At 39.1% G+C, this 19,063-nt stretch overlaps 1 protein-coding gene across 1 annotated transcript in view; it reads right to left on the bottom strand.

Moving 5' to 3' along the window:
* The window catches only part of arb2a (ARB2 cotranscriptional regulator A), a 184,710-nt gene that overhangs the window by 47,894 nt on the left and 117,753 nt on the right, over positions 1 to 19,063 (bottom strand). The window contains exons 9-10 of the mRNA XM_084414065.1: positions 11,108 to 11,224; positions 1,225 to 1,309 (exon numbers count right to left, since the gene is read on the bottom strand). Coding sequence (XP_084270191.1) covers positions 1,225 to 1,309; positions 11,108 to 11,224 — 202 coding nt within the window. The remainder of the gene's footprint in view (positions 1 to 1,224; positions 1,310 to 11,107; positions 11,225 to 19,063) is intronic.

Genomic DNA, 19,063 nt, shown 5'->3' with positions numbered 1-19,063 from the left:
AATACACATATTAAATAAAAAAGCACAAGGATTTCAAAGGCTGTGGCCTTAGTATAAAACAATGACTTAATGATGAATGCCTACCTGTTCAGATGCCCCATTTCCTATTTTTATCATTTGTGGATCAGTAGTTCGTTTACAACAACATTGCGTGCAACATGAAACACATTCCTGTATTCAAAAACAGTTGGATGAGATGCAACAGATTGGATCAGGGGTCCTCAAGAAAAAAAAAAAAAAGAAAAAAAAAAGTGCAGGATGAGACTTTTTATAATTTATAATTGATTTATTGTGCAAACTGTCTAACAACACTAATTAAAGCACACAAAAAAAAAAGAAACAAAATGAACAATACAAAGTCAGTCATTGAAGTCAAACATTGTGACCCGTCCATATCCTTAATAACCTTCTTGTTTTTGCTGGATAACAGGAGAGCCAGGGGATAGCACAATATCATAGCTATATAAAACTTTAAAATCACTTCGCTATAATGAGTGTGTGAAATGAATGAGTGTAAACTCTATGAATGAAATGAGCACAATGATCGCAAATCAATAGCTGCATTGCCGTCTCTTCACGTCGCTCAGATATCAGAGCCTGCCAGGAGTATTATCAATTAAAATACTACATCAGACACATTTTCTACAATTTGATATGTCTATTTAAATGTTTTAAACCATGTACGATATGATACACAAATGAGTGTAAACAGTATGAATGAAGTGAGCACAGTCGCAAATATTTCACAACTTTGGGGTATTTTCAAATGTGTTGGTCCTCAATTACCATTTGATATCTACTGAATGCAATGTCCAAACCTAACAAACCATGGTACACACAGACATCAGGACACTGTAAATAAGTACACCAAATTTTGTCCAATTCCATCCATAAGGGGCCATTATAACTAACCATTCAAGCTGGCAATATTTTCCTTCAATGCTACATGATGTCCTAAAGCAGGGGTCTCAAATCCTACTCCTCGAGAGCCAATGTTCTGCAGAGCTCAGCTTCAACCTGCCCCAAGACACTTGCCTGAAAGTTTGTGCTGATCCTGAGGACCTTGATTGATTAATTAATTGTTTAATTAGGATTTGGGCTAAACCCTGCATGATAGCGGCCCTCCAGAAAGAGGACTGGACACCCTTTGTGCACCCTTGGTTACCAATAAGTAAAGGGTAAGAGAGGCGAAATGCGAATTATGATGCAGATGTGGTTGCTTACCTGCTGAAACACGAGGGCAGTCATTGAGCATGGGGTCCACTAGAGTATCCAGGGGCTCAGGACTCGACACCCAGTTACAGCAGTGCTGTGAGAGGGGAAAAAAAGGGGGAGGGAGACAGGAGCAAGCAATTAGGTACCTTTGAGACATGCCACAGTGACAGTTTCAACTGTTTTTGTTGGGAACATCGCTGGTGACCCTCCAAGGGGTGTTTGCTTGGCCTAGTGACCTCGCCAACCTCAAAATGCCATCAGCCCGGTTCCTGAGAGACCGTCTCTCGGCTTACTCTTCAATCCAGAGCGTATGTCTTCAGCTAAAACAAGTTTAATTAGGCATGTTTGATTGAGAAAATCATCATACCCTTAAGCTGCTACTGTATGCTATGTCTTCACTTGTACATGCAGGCAGAACGTGTATAATGGAAACAATCGTATTGTTTGGATGGGTTGCAGAGTTGAAAAAAAAAGTTACAAAGGCATGCATGGAAAAGAGAGGACTGGAGATAAGATAAAACACGCTGAATAGAAGACAGAGAAATTCAAACGAGATTAGCGTATTGCAGCTGGCGTCCTTGTGAAGCGCTGCTTATCTAGGGTTGTTTACTTTCGCAGACATAGCACTGTCAGCCATTACCACTGCCATGGGGACTGTGACCCACCCGTCCACACAAATATGGACAGAAAGACAGACAGATACCCACAAACACAATGCTATCTAACCCTCAACCAACTCCCAAGACAACCTCCCCTGACAGAGCGGGCGATTCAACCACCCCAGACGGAGCCCCAGGTCACATCACACCTCAGCCTGTCAACCTCCTTCACCTCTGAGCCCTGTGTCACCCCAGGGGTCACCACACTCCCACCCAACAGGGACCCTGTATGGGTGTGTGTGTGTGTTTGGCTAACGGGGCAGGGGTATATTGGAAAGCACAGGAATTTGATTTTTAATTCCATCAATCATTTTGCTCAAGGCATCCTTGGTTAACTCATAATAATGTGTATAATGATAAATCAATTCAAGAAACAACCTGATTCTGAAGTCTGGGGAGGTAGTGGATGTGAAAGTGGTGTTTGTGGTCTAGAGTGCAGACTTTGAGATGACAAAAGTGTAAACATTAACAATAATGCAAATACTGCCAACAGGAAGTGGATAAAGAGAACACCCACATCAGATGCAAACTAAGAGGCGCAAATAAAAACACTCTTTAATACAGTAATAAGTCACAAGGCCATTTGTTACAATGATTTTACCACAGTTAAGGGGTGTTCTTAGGCATAGTGTGAAGTGGAGTGCCTAAAATCGTTGGGATTTTTATATATACTACCGTTTAAAAGTTTGGGGTAAGAAAGATTTTATAATGTTTTTGAAAGATGATACATTTACAGTATTTGATCAAAAATATATTAAAATGGTAATATTGGGAAATATGATTACAATTTAAAATAGTATATATATATGGTTTTTTTTTTTTGTTTTTTTTTGGGATAGTTAACCCCAAAATGAAGATTCTGTCATTAATTACTCACCAAGACTTTTTTTCATCTTCGGAACACAAATTAAGATCTTTTTCTGACATCTTTATCTGATAAGTAATTGACAGTCCACACAATCACCACTTTGACGCTTCAAAAAGTTCATAAAGAGATCGTAAAACTAATCCATATGAATTGAGCGGTTTAGTCCAAATTTTCTGTAGAGACACGATTGCGTTATATGATAAACAGATTGAATTTAGGCTTTTATTCACATAAACATTCATCAACACACATCAGTTATGATAAACGGAAGCTAAAGGATGCTTGCTTTATGTGCGAGAAGAACCAAAGAGGTTAATCCTCGTGTTACGCAGCACGTTTGAGCTTCAGTAAGAACCAATGAGGTTTGTTCTCGCGCATCAAGCAGGTTCAGTTGAGATTCTGTTTATGTTCGCTGATCAATGTTTAAATGTGAATAAAAGTCTAAATTCAATGGGTTCATCATATAAATCGAGTCTCTTGAGAAAATGTTGACTAAACTGCTCAACTGATATGAATTAGTTTTACAATCTTTGTATGAACTTTTTAAGAGTCAAAGTGCTAGTTGCATAGGCTGTCAATGGAGGGACAAAAAATATTTTCATTTGTGTTCCAATGATTTTTGGGTGAACTAACCCTTTAATATATTTGCCGTGATGGTAACAAAACAGAATTTTCAGCAGTCATTACTTAAGTATTCAGTGTCACATGATCCTTTAGAAATCATTCTAATATGATGGTTTGCTAGTCAGTAAACTTTTCTTATTATTATCAGTCTTGATAGTTGTGCTGCTTGATGTTTGTGGGAACTGATACATTATTTGATTAATAGAAAGTTCAATTTATTTATTTGAAATAGATTTTTTTGTAACAATGTAAAAGTCTGTACTGCTCATTTATCATACATTTTATTTGAATTTATTTAAAAAAAAACAAATACTGCCCCAAACGGAATGCACACGCATGCACTAAATATACCTGAAAAATGTATAAACATAGTTTTTATAATAAAAACAGTGATGATAATAATAATAAATAAAAACAACAAACAATATACAATCTTTCAGTATTTTTTTAGCATGCAAGCTCAATTACTGCTGTGATATGTAGTTGATCAGTCGTCCCTTATTTTGGCATGTTTTCCTTATATATTGCATGACACAAAGTCAAAAAAAAAAAAAAAAGCCCTGTGCCATGGCTCTGGAGTTCTCCTCTCATTTCTCTTGTCTTTATTCTTCTCTCTTAATCCTGTCAATCGCCTGCGTGCCTGGGTTGGGGGAGAAGACAACTGCCATTGGAATGAACAGGCGTGCATTGTCTATTTTTAGAATTCCTGCTGCACTAGTTGTGCACCATGGAGCCGGGCCAGTGAGAGGAGCGCTCCCTGACTGCTGCATCAAGTGTCTTATTGTACAATCTTAATTCATGCCGTCTGGAGAAAGATGTCAGCTGGGCTGGAAGCAAGGGCAGGAATTTCAAAGACCGGAGTCCCAGCCAGAGTGAGTGGCAAAGAGGCGGGGGGTGGGAAGAGGCTTCAACAGATTTGTCAGGGCTGGCTGATGCACCAGGATGAGTTTTAGATGAAACAGAAGGCCAAGGCCACTATGTAAGAGGATGACACAGCTTTAAAAGAAAAGATAAAACTGCAAGAATGGTGCAAGGATTTTTGGGGGGAGAGAGGAGCTGGGTTGAGCTCTTGGAAGTGCTATAATCTATTTGATAAATCTGATGGCTTGTGGTTGTCCTGAATAGCATTAAAATAACAATTTAATCTCTATATATCCTCGTGATATGGCCCTTTAGCTGATAAAGCTAAATAGAAGTGTCTGATAATACAAGTAAAAACCAAGAATTAATTAGACAAACTGGATATGAACAAATATATTTTCAAGTATTTTGTTTGTAGTCTAGTAGAGGAAAACAGATTTTTAATTTAAGCTTTCATCTACTCTCCCTTAAAAGGAAAGGCCTTCAATATTTCTGGTGCTGCAGTGACTCCACATATACAGTATCTACCTTATTTTGAATGTAAGTATCTACCATTTTTAACTTGAATGTGGAAGGATTCTGGTGTCAGTCGCTTCCAGTTATCTTACATGTGCAAAAACGTTCATCAAACCACCTGGTTTGTAGCGTAAATAGTTTTGCCGTTTACTGCACTTTGTTATTCTTCTAGGTATTTACATATAGCAGCTAATGAGTCTCTTACAGGGAATAGCTTACCTCTGCGTTGTAAAATAAGTTGGATACCAGGAAAAAAGTCAATAATAGAATTACGGATGGGTCAGGATCCAGTTTATCAATATATTCTTTTAGTGCTGGGCAATGATTAATCGCAATTAATCGCATACAAAATAAAAGTTTGTGTTTACAAAATATATGTGTGTGTACTGTAAATAATTATTTTGTATATATAATATAACTACACACATGCATGTATATATTTAATAAATATTTGCAGTATATACTGTATATATATATATATATATATACATACAGTATTTATACATAATTTATATTATATATAAATACAAATATTTTATGTATAAATAATACATTTTTACATCAATACATCAATAACATTTTTCTTAAAAAATAATTATACACAGTACACACATATATTATGTAAACTACACAAACTTTTATTTTGGATGCGATTAATCGCGATTAATTGTTGCCCAGCACTAATATTTTTATTAAAGGAGTCATAATGTAGAAATTTCACTTTTCCACGAGAATCAATGTATGTTATGATTGCATAATGATTGTACACTGGCCGGGAAGCCGATATTTAAAAGTGAAGCGTTTGTTTACCTCAGGGTTTGTAAAATAGGCCACGTGCACGCGCACGAAAAAACGAGATTTTGATTTCTTCCCCCTCTTGACGTCAAGACGGGGGAGGATATACCAAATATGGACACCGCAAACCTATGCCGCGGGAAGCCCGCCCCTCTCCCCCTCAGATTCAGTTTAGTCGACTCGAGAAAGATGGAGAAACCGAGTGTAGCCTACACTTGAGATGCTCTGTGGGTGACTGCCACAAACAACATGCAAATGTGTTTTATCTACCAAAAACGGACGAAACTATCAGGGAACAGTGGAGGAAATTCATTTTTAATGACGCTGTCCCAACAACTCTTTCAAGTGGCGTATCGTTAGGTGTGTGTGCTAAACATTTTACACCGGAATCATTTACAAATTTGGGGCAATATCAGGCGAACTTAGCCTCGAAGCTCCGTTTGGGAAAAGGTGCCATCCCAACCATCAGGGACTTGCCAGAAATTGAAAAGGTAAGACTGTGTTTTTATTGCTCTACTGTGGTTAACAAATACCAGCTAACTGCTAATGCGGCTATTGTATGTAACGTTACCTTCGAGGTAAACACGGGGAATGGACTCTACGAATGCTAGCCACATCTTTCCACTTTGTTTTACACTAGCAGCTACAGTAGTGACGGCACAGGAGTCCATGCTCAGTGGCTAAAACTGTTTAAATGCAAGTATAACATCACGTTGCATGTCTAAAGAAGAAACATATTGAATGTCTAAATAACCACAACGTGAAACAAGGCAAAAACACCACATGATAGTAAAAATCTCAAAACCACTGTAAGCTGATAAAAAAAAAAAAACTACATCTCCGTTAATGTAATCTACATTAAATAAAAGGTAAATTTATGTGGGAGAAAATAGCAACACACGTTTTTGCTCGAACTGATGTTAATGTATGTCTCAGTCAAAATGATTGTCTTTACCATTCAGAGACATCTTGATGTAGACGTGCATCCAACAACTCTACATCTTCCCTTTCCAGCTCTGGTTCAGAGTCCGGCTCAAACATGTACGGTTGAATCCCATATGTCGCGGCCGGGTCGGGTTCATTGACAACTTGCGCCATGTCAGTTTGTAATGATGCTCAACCCCCCTCCTTCCTGCAACCAATCAACGCGCCCCTCATTTGCATTATTATAATGACCGTCCACGACAGCCAAAACATCGCATCAGATCTCGCGAGACAATAATGCCTTTAGAAATAAGGGTCTGAGGGGCTCTGTGTTGATTTTTTTTCCACTTTTCTTTTTTAGAAGTGCCTGAAAGACTACAATAGAGCATTGGGTACCAAAGTTAAAAGAACATTATGACTCCTTTAAAGGTTAGTTCATCCAAAAAACAAATTTCTAGCATAATTTACTCATCTTCAAGTCATTCCAAACCTGTATGACTTTCTTTCATCTGTGGAACACAAAAGACCATACTTGTATTTATAAATAACAAAAGAAGATAGAAGTACTTATCCTTATAATAAAAGTCAGTGGGTCTAATATTTTTGTTTTGGACCCCATTGACATTCATTGTATGGGCTAATACTTTGCCAAAACTTTGGGCCAAAATGTTAAATTTTTGAGAGAACTAATTCTTTAAATATTTTAGTTGCCGTGCTGTATGCAGTGCTTTAGTCGCATCTCTAATTTCATCCCCTATAAAGCTCAGTCATGCCAGCCATCAAAGTTCAACTTCTGCAAAAAAATAAATACAAAATACACAGCCTTCAAAAGTACATTTCAAGACAATTACTATCAGACTTAAAGATAATGCACTGTGAGCAAGTATGTGTTCATGTTAAACGTTCAGATACAGAATATTGGTATACCTGTTTTAATATGATGAAGTAGGCCTACAGCAGACATATTCTAAATAAAATGAGCTGGGTTAGTTTTTGAATGCTCTGCGATAGATGTGTATGGGAACAGCCATCACACAAACCGTTTACGCAACACATCCAAATCCCATCCCAGCTGAAGCCGCACAAAATGAAAAACGACAAACGGACACAAATGAGCGATAATAGTCTACGGCAAGGCCCATCAGCATTAATCAGGGCCATATGGTTGTGGTATTCCCGGCTCCTCAGGGCTGGGAGATGGGGTGCTGGAGCATGGTGGGACTCTAAGCGGATTCCTAATGGCTCAGTTAGAGAAGGTAAACGGAAGACAGGTGTTGGACCCCGCTGAGAAAGCGCTCTCCTACCTGCATGCACTTATTAAGCATCCCTGTGCCTGGCCTCTTACCTATAGCTGCCCTTTAACATGCTGCACTGTGCTCAATCAGTCCTGTATTCTACTAGACAGACGACTGTCTTGAGCAACATGCTGCCATGTGTGCTCAAATGTACACTGTGAAAAGGAATTGTTGGGAAACCTAAAATTCAACGCAACCTGATGCATTCAGATATGTAGGTCCTCACAACTATTGTTTTAAATGTTGTCATGGAGTAGCACTGCTTTGTTTTGTCCAGTTGAAAATTCTTTTTATAGGTCACTATATAATAATGACACTATGGTCTTTTTGAAGAGCTGCTTTAGAGCAGAATTGAATTCCGTTTGCATCTTTAATTATTATCTTCATTTTTATCACTGTGAAGCTGCTTTGAAACAATCTGTATTGTATAAAGTGCATTCTTTGTAAACCCTAGAGATGGTTTTGTGTGAAAATCCCAGTAGATTCATCCTCAGTTTCTGAACTACTCAGACCAGCCCCTCTGGCACCAACAACCATGCCACATTTAAAGTCACTTAAATCACCTTTCTTCCCCATTCTGATGCTCAGTTTGAACTTCAGTAGATCGTCTTGACCATATCTACATGCCTAAATGCATTGAGTTGCTGCCATGTGATTGGCTGATTAGATGAGCAGTTGAACAGGCGTACCTAATAAAGTGGCCACATAATTTATTCATGCTGCAGTGCAAGCTGGGAACTCACAAACCCTTAACATTTCAGATATATTGTTCCAAGGTGAAATTCTTTATCTACAAAACTGTGTTTGGCTAGTTGGGACAACATTTGGGGGGAATTCTGTTGCTCTAACTTGGGTTTTTATGTAAATGAATTCATATTTCTTCAAATCTGCAATTTAAAAGGTCCCATTAACGGTAATATGTGTAGTTGCTGTTTTTTTACAGTGCAGATGAGAGTTGGTGTCTGCTGTTCTGCTTCTGTGTGAAGCCTATGTCTCTCTCTCTACTAGTACGTAATAGCATAATGTGTTTATATTTTTGGCTTTTTTGTCATTTCTCTTTCCATCACTTCAGCTTTCCTGCTAGTGCAGGTATTCTCATGGACAATGGATTTCTCTTCACTCTGCTTCTTTCTTCTCTCTCTATGTCCTAGGAGATTTTCTCTTAATGTTTCTTCCCCTTCAGTATATATACCGCTGCTTCCTGAGGGACTCTCCTTCAGGTTGCTCTGTTTATGCCTGTCTTTCCCATGTCTTCCCTTCCCCCCTGTCTCTCCCTCACATGCCCTTAGTCTGACCCATTATCGCCACATCACCTGTCCTACTGCGCTCTCGTCCTGAAAATCCCTCCAATTCTCGGCTCTCATCCTTCCATCTCCACCTCCCTCAGGAGGAAAAGGAGAATTACCACCCCCTTCACGAAAGAGCTCACGATTGTGCAAAGAACGGAGCATCACCTCCGACAAACCCCTACAGAGATGCCTGCCTGGCCAGAAACAGTGATCTCAAACCTGAATAATGTCCAAATCATGATTGCTATGGACGTTACAATAGAAGGGGATAGGGCCATGACCCTGATTAAAGACAGGTCTACGATGGAGACACAGGCAGTGGGAAAGCCGAATGCCTTTACACAACTCCGGCTCCCAATTCCTGCAGGAGTAAAAAAAAGGATTAGGGGGTTAATGGGTGACACGAAAGGACTGAAAGTGACTTTAACATTCCTAAAGTGAGAGTCCACCCTCTGGCTTCAATTATTGGGATGAATGAGATCTGAAAATCAATTAAATAAAATGCTCAACCTCATCTGTGTTAATCAGGCCTTCTGACAAATTAATATTTTGGTGCCCTCAATGTATGGGAGTACTTGTGTGTGCATATATACAGTACAAAGTCTTTTCTTCTGCCACTGACAATAGTCGTTGTAAGTCAATTTAAATGGATAGTTCCCTAAAAATGTTTAAATCATGTCATAATTTAATCACCCCCATGTTTTTTTTGTTTTTTTTTACCTGTATGACTTTCTTTCTTCTGTGGAACAAAAGGAACATATTTTGCTTTTTTTATTAATTATTTTGTCCATACAATGAAGGTCAGTGAAGTTCAATGTTGTTTTGGACAGGCTTTTATTGTATAGGCAAAAACATTCTTCAAATCTAGTGTGTTCCACAGAAGAAATGAAGTCATACAGGTTGGGAAAGCCATGAGGGTGAGTCAATTTAATTAATTATTTTTTTTTGTGGTAAACTATCCGCTCAGCTCATTGAGCAGACATTATTCGTAACACCCCCAGGTAGCTATTTGCTCTACCTGAATGGGTAAAGACTGAAATCTCCTGTATTTTTTCAACAAATTGTTTTAAAATCAGCAATAAAATCTGACAACACTGGTAAAAATGTTGCTTCTTTATCTCAAATCATGCTAAACAGCTGCATACTTCAAGCTCTTTTAACTTAAAGGCGGGACTTACATTCCTACAGCTGCTGTCATATCAAGCATTACACATATTTGCACATTTTTATTCTCAGGTGTAAGTCACATTTAAGAAACACGTAAAAGAAAGAACAAATGAACTGAAACGTGTTCCTATTTTTGATGGACTTATTATGCGGGGCATATAAAAAAAGTACACATAAAAATAAATGAATATTCCAATAATGACCATATTAAGACTATTGCACTCATCAGAACGAGAAAGAAAGAAAGAAAGAAAGAAAGAAAGAAAGAAAGAAAGAAAGAAAGAAAGAAAGGTTGGATGAAGAAAGAGCCTACGGCCCAAAGACAAACTACAACAGTCAAAGAAAAAAAAAAAATCACCAAGGCAAACAAAAGGCAAGCAAACATCTGACGGAGCAAAGCAGATCAGCAAAGACAAAGGAATGAAAGACATTTTTTTTTCTGGTGGGCTGGGTGGTCCGCTGTTTCACGGGGAAAGCGGGCGAGAGGCGAGGGTGTGTGTTTGCGCTTGGCATTTGCATGGCTGTCTCCCCTGTAGCCCTGGCTTGGGATCCACTCTCTCATATTTATGTGCATATTGAGTGTTCCCAGGTGTTGTCTCTGGACTCGAGGTCATCGCTGAAAGGGCAGCAACTAAATAAAACTGACATACTAACAGAGCATCTGCCTGCGTGCGGCAGCGTTTGGCTTTGATTTCTTATTGACATCTGCCCAAACAGACAAACAAGAGTGTGGGATGAAAAACAAACTATTGGCTTTCCGTGACTCCTGCTTCGGGAGTGTATCTGCTCGCTGAATGAAATGCCAGGCTGTTTGAGCTGAGCCGTGCGGCCGCTATTGATGCTGTGATTGGGAACATCAAGATTTTGGCATATGCGGTTGATGGAAGATCGTACCTCTCTGAGCCAGTCCTGAATGGACTTGTTGGCCTCCTGGTGCCAGACGTTATGGACAGAGTCAGTCATGGCCACCGCACGAACACGATTCTTCACTTCTGCTTCTCGCTGAATCATCTGAATGTGAGAGAGAGAGCGAGAGAGAGAGAGAGATTATCAATTAGCATATGATAGCATTGTTTCAATAAAAGCTACAGGATTATCCAAATTTATGGTGTTTTTAGTTTCTACTAACTTAAAGTCTTTAGATTATCATGTACTGTCAAAGTCGTGGTAATCGTTCAATAACCATGAAATATAATAGAATTACATGACAATACCATCATATATTTTGTCAACTATGCTAATGTGCTAAACATTACAGTAGGAGTACAAGGTCTGCAATGCATTCTTGATGCTGCAGTCTTCAATGTAAAAAGAATGTAAAAAACACTTCTACATGATAAACACACGTGAAGAGGCACTTCTTTTCATCCCCGTATTTTCGAATGTATTCAATCCAAAGGAGTTAGCCTGTCACGCTAACTATTCCGTTCAAGATAAACGGCTAGAGAAAAAGGGCCGGTCTGACAACAATAGGTTAACAATCACTTTACGTGATCCATTTTACAGGAGCTACACCTGGCCTGGTGCTACATCAAAGTGTCTATAGTCATTTTAATACATTCCCCAAGCCCATTTAAATTAGAGGGACTGTATAGAGATAAATGGAATCTATTAAGGCACTAAGGACTAATACATCACACCGCTGATAAGCTTTTCTCAGGAGCATCCTCTTAAAGAAAAAAGGGGAGGAAGCACATGTCGGCTCACACACACACTCACTCACACACACACACACAGAGTGACTGAAACACGCATGGCTAAAACATATTCCTGTTTCAATGATACCCAAGAGGCCAGCAAATTCAACCTTTTAAAAACTACTAAAAGTGTCAGTTAAGACAGCGTTTGGACTTTGGAAAGCTAACTATATACACGTTTCAGATATACATGGTTAAAAAAAAAACAAAAAAAAAACGCTTGGAATAAAAAACAAACAAAAAAACAAATAGAGCATGGGACTTCCTAGCAATACTGTGCACTTTGGTGTCCTATAACTATTATTTAAAGAATTAAAAGAACAAATCCCATCATTTCTGCTGTGACACTATTAGATGTGTTAGATAACTACTAAGAAATATAAAAATTAATATAGTAAGTAGCTGTACAAGAAGAGCATTTCAGTCCTTTCTACAGCAGGACAAGTCAATATCATGCCATTCTTTCTTTTTTTTCTTCCATATATTGTTGTGTTGACTGTATTTGTCAAGTTCAACCATTTAATGATGCTATAGAAATATTTTCTATACCAATTATCACACATGAATGAATGAATGAATGAATGAATGAATGAATGAATGAACGAACGAACGAACGAATTAACTTTTTGTACCCTATAGGTGGAAAGTGATGTATATCATCACAATGTTGCTGCTAATATGGAAACGTTATGCATGAATATTTAAATCACATAAAAAGGCATTTAATGACAGATTTACTTATGCCATGACAAATGCCCTGACAAAATCATGTAAACACAACCTCAAAGCAAGCATGGACATTGGATATGATGGGGAAAATGACGGAGAGCAGCTTTGATGTGTGTGAATCTGTGATGTTTTCCTTTGGGAAAACTGAAACATGTGTATTAGATTTACACCATCACACTGCTCTGATTGATGTCCTTCAGTGACAGTCTATGTGCTCCACACACGCTGTCTGCAACTGTATTACACACACGCACACACAGCGCCCATTAATGTAAACCTAAATTTCAAAATGCCCTGTGGGCAGAGCCAAGCACTGAAATTATTAAAAGAACATATGGAAAAATAAATAATTTACTGTCAGCCCAATCAATGCAAGTGAGCGAGTGAGAATGACGGCACGCACGGGACCAAAGTCTTAAAACACTCGTAATCTGCATTCCTCCGTACATTAGCTTAAGCATTATAGCACCACGTGAGCCGCTCTCTCAGCTGGTCTGTACCCATAAAAGAAAGAAACCGGGCAGATGTGCTCATCAACCTCCTGCCCAGAAACAGCGCGAAGAAAAAGCAAACATGTGGAAGTACTTGTTGCGCTAAAATCAACAGAGACAGATGTTGAAACATTTGCTATCTCACTTCTGCCCTTTTCTTTGCACTTGAGCATCTGGCTTAAGGAGGAGAGACAGGGGGAGAGGTGAAGGCGCGATGAAGGAGGCAATGAGACGGAGATGACATCCAGCCTTCGAGATGGAACGAAAACATCACTCCCCCGTTTTCGACACAAGTGTGTTAGCAGTGAAATTAGCATTTTCTGAAGAAAACAACTGTGCTTGAACAGCAGCGAAAGATTAGTGTTAAAGTTTTAGGTTTCATTGCATCAGTTATGACTCTCAATACATGTATTTTCTCAGTCGGCTGCTCACAAGAATCAACACTTAGTTACTATGCAGTGTAAAAGGAGCTGTAAATGGTTAGAAGAAAAATCACAATTCAGTATGCAAATAGATGTAAGAAAGAATACCAGTTGCAATTCATTATGCAAATACTACAGATGACATCACACACACACACACATATATATACACATATATACATACACACACACACACACACACACACACACACACACACACACACACACACACACACACACATATATATATATATATATATATATATATATATAGATATATATAGATATAGATATATATAGATATAGATATAGATATATATATATATATATATATATATATATATATATATATATATATATTGTATATATGTATTATATATATTTATATATTGGGCTTGACTAACTTTTTTGCTCACTAGCCACTGTGGGTAGTGGGTTTTCCAAAGTTACTGGCCACTCAGCATTTTCACTGTCCACAATTTTGACATCGATACCATAGGGGAAAAACTACCATATCGATATTTTTTATATTATCTCATAATTTGGCAGCCGGTATATTAGGCTGCTGTCGCTTTAAGACTTGACGCACGGACCCATTATATACAGCCAATATACTTCTCTATACACACTGAGGGTGTGAGCACAAAATCTGCGGGAATGAGTCAAATTATGCTCAATACGCACAATCCCTCGCCGGAATCCAAGCCCTGTTACTGTACCACCACCAACAATATTCATCCGGAGCAAATGAAACAAGTGAGTAAAGGGTTTGTGTGTCAACTCACTGTCGGAGAGATGAGAGACCAAGTATATTGTATACAATTATACCCGACAAAGGGGCTAGTAGGAGTTACTGCGTTACACGCCGCCGCTTAAATCCACCCGCATTTGCTTACTGTAACATACTTGGTTACATTTAAGCCCTATATATATATATATATATACACACACACAAAGTGAGCATGAAATACTTTTTTAAAGACTTTTTTTTAGAAAAACATTAAGCAATCGTACCAACCGCAAACTTAATATTTTGTTTACACTGGGTCATTTTGGAAATGCTGTGAGGTGGTAAATGGTCAGCCGTGACATTCAGTCAAACAGTATCAAGGACTGCCAGCAGGAAACCTCTGAAGACAGCAGATTTCCTTTCCTTTTCTCCCTATAAGCTCCATTAAGACTGTTCTCTTCATCCATCTTTTGCTAGAGAGCCCAGTTGCTATGAGACCCCAATCAGTAGAAACCCAATTAAAGACACAAGGATGATTTTGGACCAGCTAACCGAAATAGTACTTCCGATAGCAGCTAAATCCTGCAGCTGATGAGGACAAAATACCCCCGTTGTCATTTATCCTTGCCCCCGTCCCCCATTCTCACTCTCACTCTCTTCCTCTGTTTGACCTATTCAGTGACCTCTACTGTAAAATACAGCATTTAGCACTTTAAGTGGCTTCACGTCACGTAGTGAGCTAATTGCTCGACTTCAGTTGTTGGAAATCGCATTTTCCTTAATGAAGCTGACCGCAACGGAAGAGCTTCTTTATTTGCCTCTGCATTTTGAACACAAAATAGTGTGAAACACACACACGCACACACACAAGCAAAGAGGAGAGTTAAATGATAAGAAAGGCGGGGAGGCGATTCTCGTGCAGCGATAAATACTCCGCCATTTCAGCCGTCCCGGCGACAAAAGCGAATGCTCTCCATGAGACTTACATGCAAACACACAAGAAATAAGACAATTATTTAGGCCTTTGATAATTACGTGTCAAAGGCAGTGCAAGTCACCAGATAATTAGGTGAGAACTGAATGGTAATCCACAATGGCGTCCCTGGAGGCAGGGGAAAAAAACCACTCAACACATTCCCAGAAGAATGAGGGAGGAATAAAGTAGAGAAGAGATAAATAAATAACATGAGCTTTTAAAAAGGAACGTGCTTACCAACAAATAGCACCATGAAAAAAGCGGCAATTACCATGGTGAGGGAAGACAGTGCGGACGCACACACTCGCGCACGTGCATGTGAATCCAGATGCAGGCTGATTCAGGAAGCCATGCTGTTAGCATCGGTGCTGAGTCCAGACTAATGCATCCAAACTGCTGCCATAATCTGGACATCCCACTGCGTGGTAAAATGAAGCTTAAATATTTGATTGATTAACTGTCCAATTACAACTGGTGAGAGAAGGCCAACACTGCACATAGACGCACAGCACGCACAGCTACATACATGCACATCCACACAACAGCAGTACGTGAAAAAGTATGTGGACACTTATAGTAAGCTACACTTAAACATATGAATGTCAAAGGATTTAACAATTTTGGCATAGTCTGCAGGATCTAACATTAGATAACAGGCTATCAGGCCAAGCCGGATCTACAAACAAATGACGCAACGCTTTACTCCAAATGAACGATTACTTTTACTTACCGATTACTGGGGGCTTTACCAGCTCTGTGTAAGTTACAATTTAGCCTAGTGTAAATAAGTGCTAACTTAGGAATATTTGAGTGTTGCACCATTACACTTGGTAGAAACAAAACCACACAGACAAACCACATACTTACAGAAGCCTCTGACCTGGAGCTTTTTGTTTCATTTTACAGACTTTACTGCTTTAGACATATGAGGCAAAAAAGTTGCTCTCAAAAACATTTAATGAACGTGACGTTTCGTGCTAAATGCTCCTCATCAGACTTCATCTTTAAATATAAACCAATATAAATGTCAGCATCATATGTACAGTATATAGTATAGTTTCAAACTGCGAACAATATATACACCACATACAAATTGTATTAACAAATTTCATGATTATGCATTATAATTAAAGTGACATTGAATTAATTACCACTGACAGTTGCATCAAGAATTGACATCCACAGCTATTCGACACACTTTCTGTTTACACATTGAATGGCTTGTCTATTGCATTATCATAACATCACAACGAACTGTTTGTAAAATATGTTGAATGCTAATAACACTTGTGCTGTCTTTCTTTAAAATAAATGCTCTTTGGTTTGATAGTTCAGTGGTGTCAACTAAACTAATCTCAGTGTCCTTCGCTAGAGTTGTGCTGACCCCATTAAGACCGTCTAACCTCTGGAGCCAAGAGGGGCTCCAAAAGAGGTGGGATGTTTTGGCCTTTCTTCATTCTCCAGGTCCAAGAGGGCACAGGCCAGGCCTCATTCCTCTGGCCTCCCGCTCGGGGCTGAGAAAACAGCGGCAGCTGCCCTGGAGCTCCAACACCCTGCACAGGAAGAGACAACACTTGCGCCTTCCCCTGCTTTGAAGCCTGGGCCTCAGCGCCTGCCCGTCCTTTGTCTTTGGGGCAGGAAGGAAACCCTAAGCACCAGGACAATATGAGGCCCTGGGGAGGCAGCGTGTGCGTCGGTGTGGATATATCTAACCCCTACGAGCGTCCAGCCAGGAGTATATTTGCTAGGTACGTGTGCATTTATAGGCGCCACAGTGGAACTCGGCGGGCGTTTTTTGATTTATGAACAGTTGTAAGTGGAGAGCGAGTGGCGATAACTTCCTCTTCTACTTCCTGTCGCTGAGTGGAACGCCACGTGTGAAGCATGACATCGTCCAGTGTGTTGTCCCGGAAAGGTTGGGCCAGAATAGGGTATCAGTGGACCCTTGTGAGCGGAGATGGGGCGAGTAGGGGACGCTCCATGGACGGACACACACATGCACACGTCAGCAAAGGCGGCCGAGGAAAAGGAAGCCGGGTAAATATTTACTGACACAGCACAAGCGGTGAGCGTTTGACACCTACTGAAAACAAAAGCGAGAGGATAAGGAGCGGCGTGCCAGGAAAGGCAGCGGTGCTGTGTCGAGCTTGCACTCATGGAAAACAAGAGGAAAGAGGGAAACATGGGGGCAGGATGAGTGAAAGAGCAAGTGAAGGGGGCACAGGGGTGGGGTGCACTTGGGCATCAGTCACTGTCGAATAAAGGCCACACACAGGCGACTCCTGAAGCTTGCAGCTCTTTGAGGCGTCATTGACGGTTTATGCTTCAATTACCAAAAAGTACCGTCATACTACTATGTAAATAAAAATATATCATTAAAAAAAAAAAAACATTCTAAAAAAAAGAAGAGTCCACATCACAACTGCAACAATCAGCCAATCAGAATCCACCTGACTTTAAAGGGCCCGAGCATTTAAAGCTGCACACACTTATAATAAACAAAATAGTACCATGTGTTGGAGTGGACACTAATATGGTTTATCATCATAGCTATCATTTTTGGTGTAAACAGGCCTCAACTCCTAACCGACATGCTTTAACTTCAAATAACTAAAATCTAACATGCCGAAAACATATTGATAGAGAATTAAACACACAGATAGTGCACCAGCAGAGTGTGTAAGTGTGCGTGAATTTTTGTGCTCGTCAGAGAAAGAGGGGCCCCGGAGCAGCTGTGCCTGGCACAGGGCCGATGAGGAGAGATCTCGGTTTGGATGATAAAAGGCTGATGGGGCCCCTCATTTTGGACCCGTTCTGCATTGATCCTGCAATGCCTTGAACCCTGGAGAGAGAGCGGAGTCTGCACACTGTACCGACAAGTGTGGGAGTGCGTATCATCACGGCAAACTCTCCTTTTGTGTCTTCACTCTTTGTTTACATCTTCACATGTAGTGCAGCTCATTCGGCCGGCTACAACTGATGGTGGGCAGTTGTTGATTTTACATCGTTTTCAATTGGATAGATGCAACTGATACATGACAAATTTCATATATATATATATATATATATATATATATATGTGTGTGAACTACCGTTCAAAAGTTTTGGGAGGGTGAGATTTTTTTTTTTTTTTTTAAAGATGTCTCTTATATTTATTTAATCAAAAATACAGTGAAAACAATTATATTGTGAAATATTACTGCAACTCTGTTTTTTTAAAGCAATTTACTGCTGTGATGTCAAAGCTGAATCTTCAGCAGTAATTCCAGTATTCACTGTCACATGATCCTTCAGAAATTCTAATAGACTCTAATATGTTAATTTGGAGCTTAAGAAACATTTCTTATCATCAATGTTGAAAAACAGTTGAGCTGCTTAATATTTTTGTGGAAATCATGATAAAAAAAAAATTCAGGAATCTTTGATAGAAAGTTCAAAAGAACATTTGTTTATTTTAAATAGAAATCTTTTGTAACATTCTAAATGTCTTTACTTTCACTGTTGATCAATTTAAGGCCTTCTTACTAAATTAAAAAAAGTCTTAATTTCATTAAAAAAAAGAAAAAGAAAAGATTTTCTATTGCGGTTTACAAAAAACATTACATTTTTACAAAGATACATTTTAGTAACTTGTGAAATATTGTAGTTCAATATAGTTTCCATGACCTTTTATACATATTCATGAAATTTCCAGGCCTGGAACAACTAAAACATTTCCAAGTTTCCCAGGACTATTACACAATTTTACAATTCCCTGTGTTAACCTTGTAGTATTAACTTATCTTAAAAGATATCACATATAAAT

The sequence above is a fragment of the Rutilus rutilus genome (genome assembly GCF_951802725.1).
Source record: "Rutilus rutilus genome assembly, chromosome: 7".
Classification (NCBI taxonomy): domain Eukaryota; kingdom Metazoa; phylum Chordata; class Actinopteri; order Cypriniformes; family Leuciscidae; genus Rutilus; species Rutilus rutilus.
Note: the sequence above shows the minus strand (reverse complement) of the source record. Positions and strands in the feature narration are given on the sequence as shown.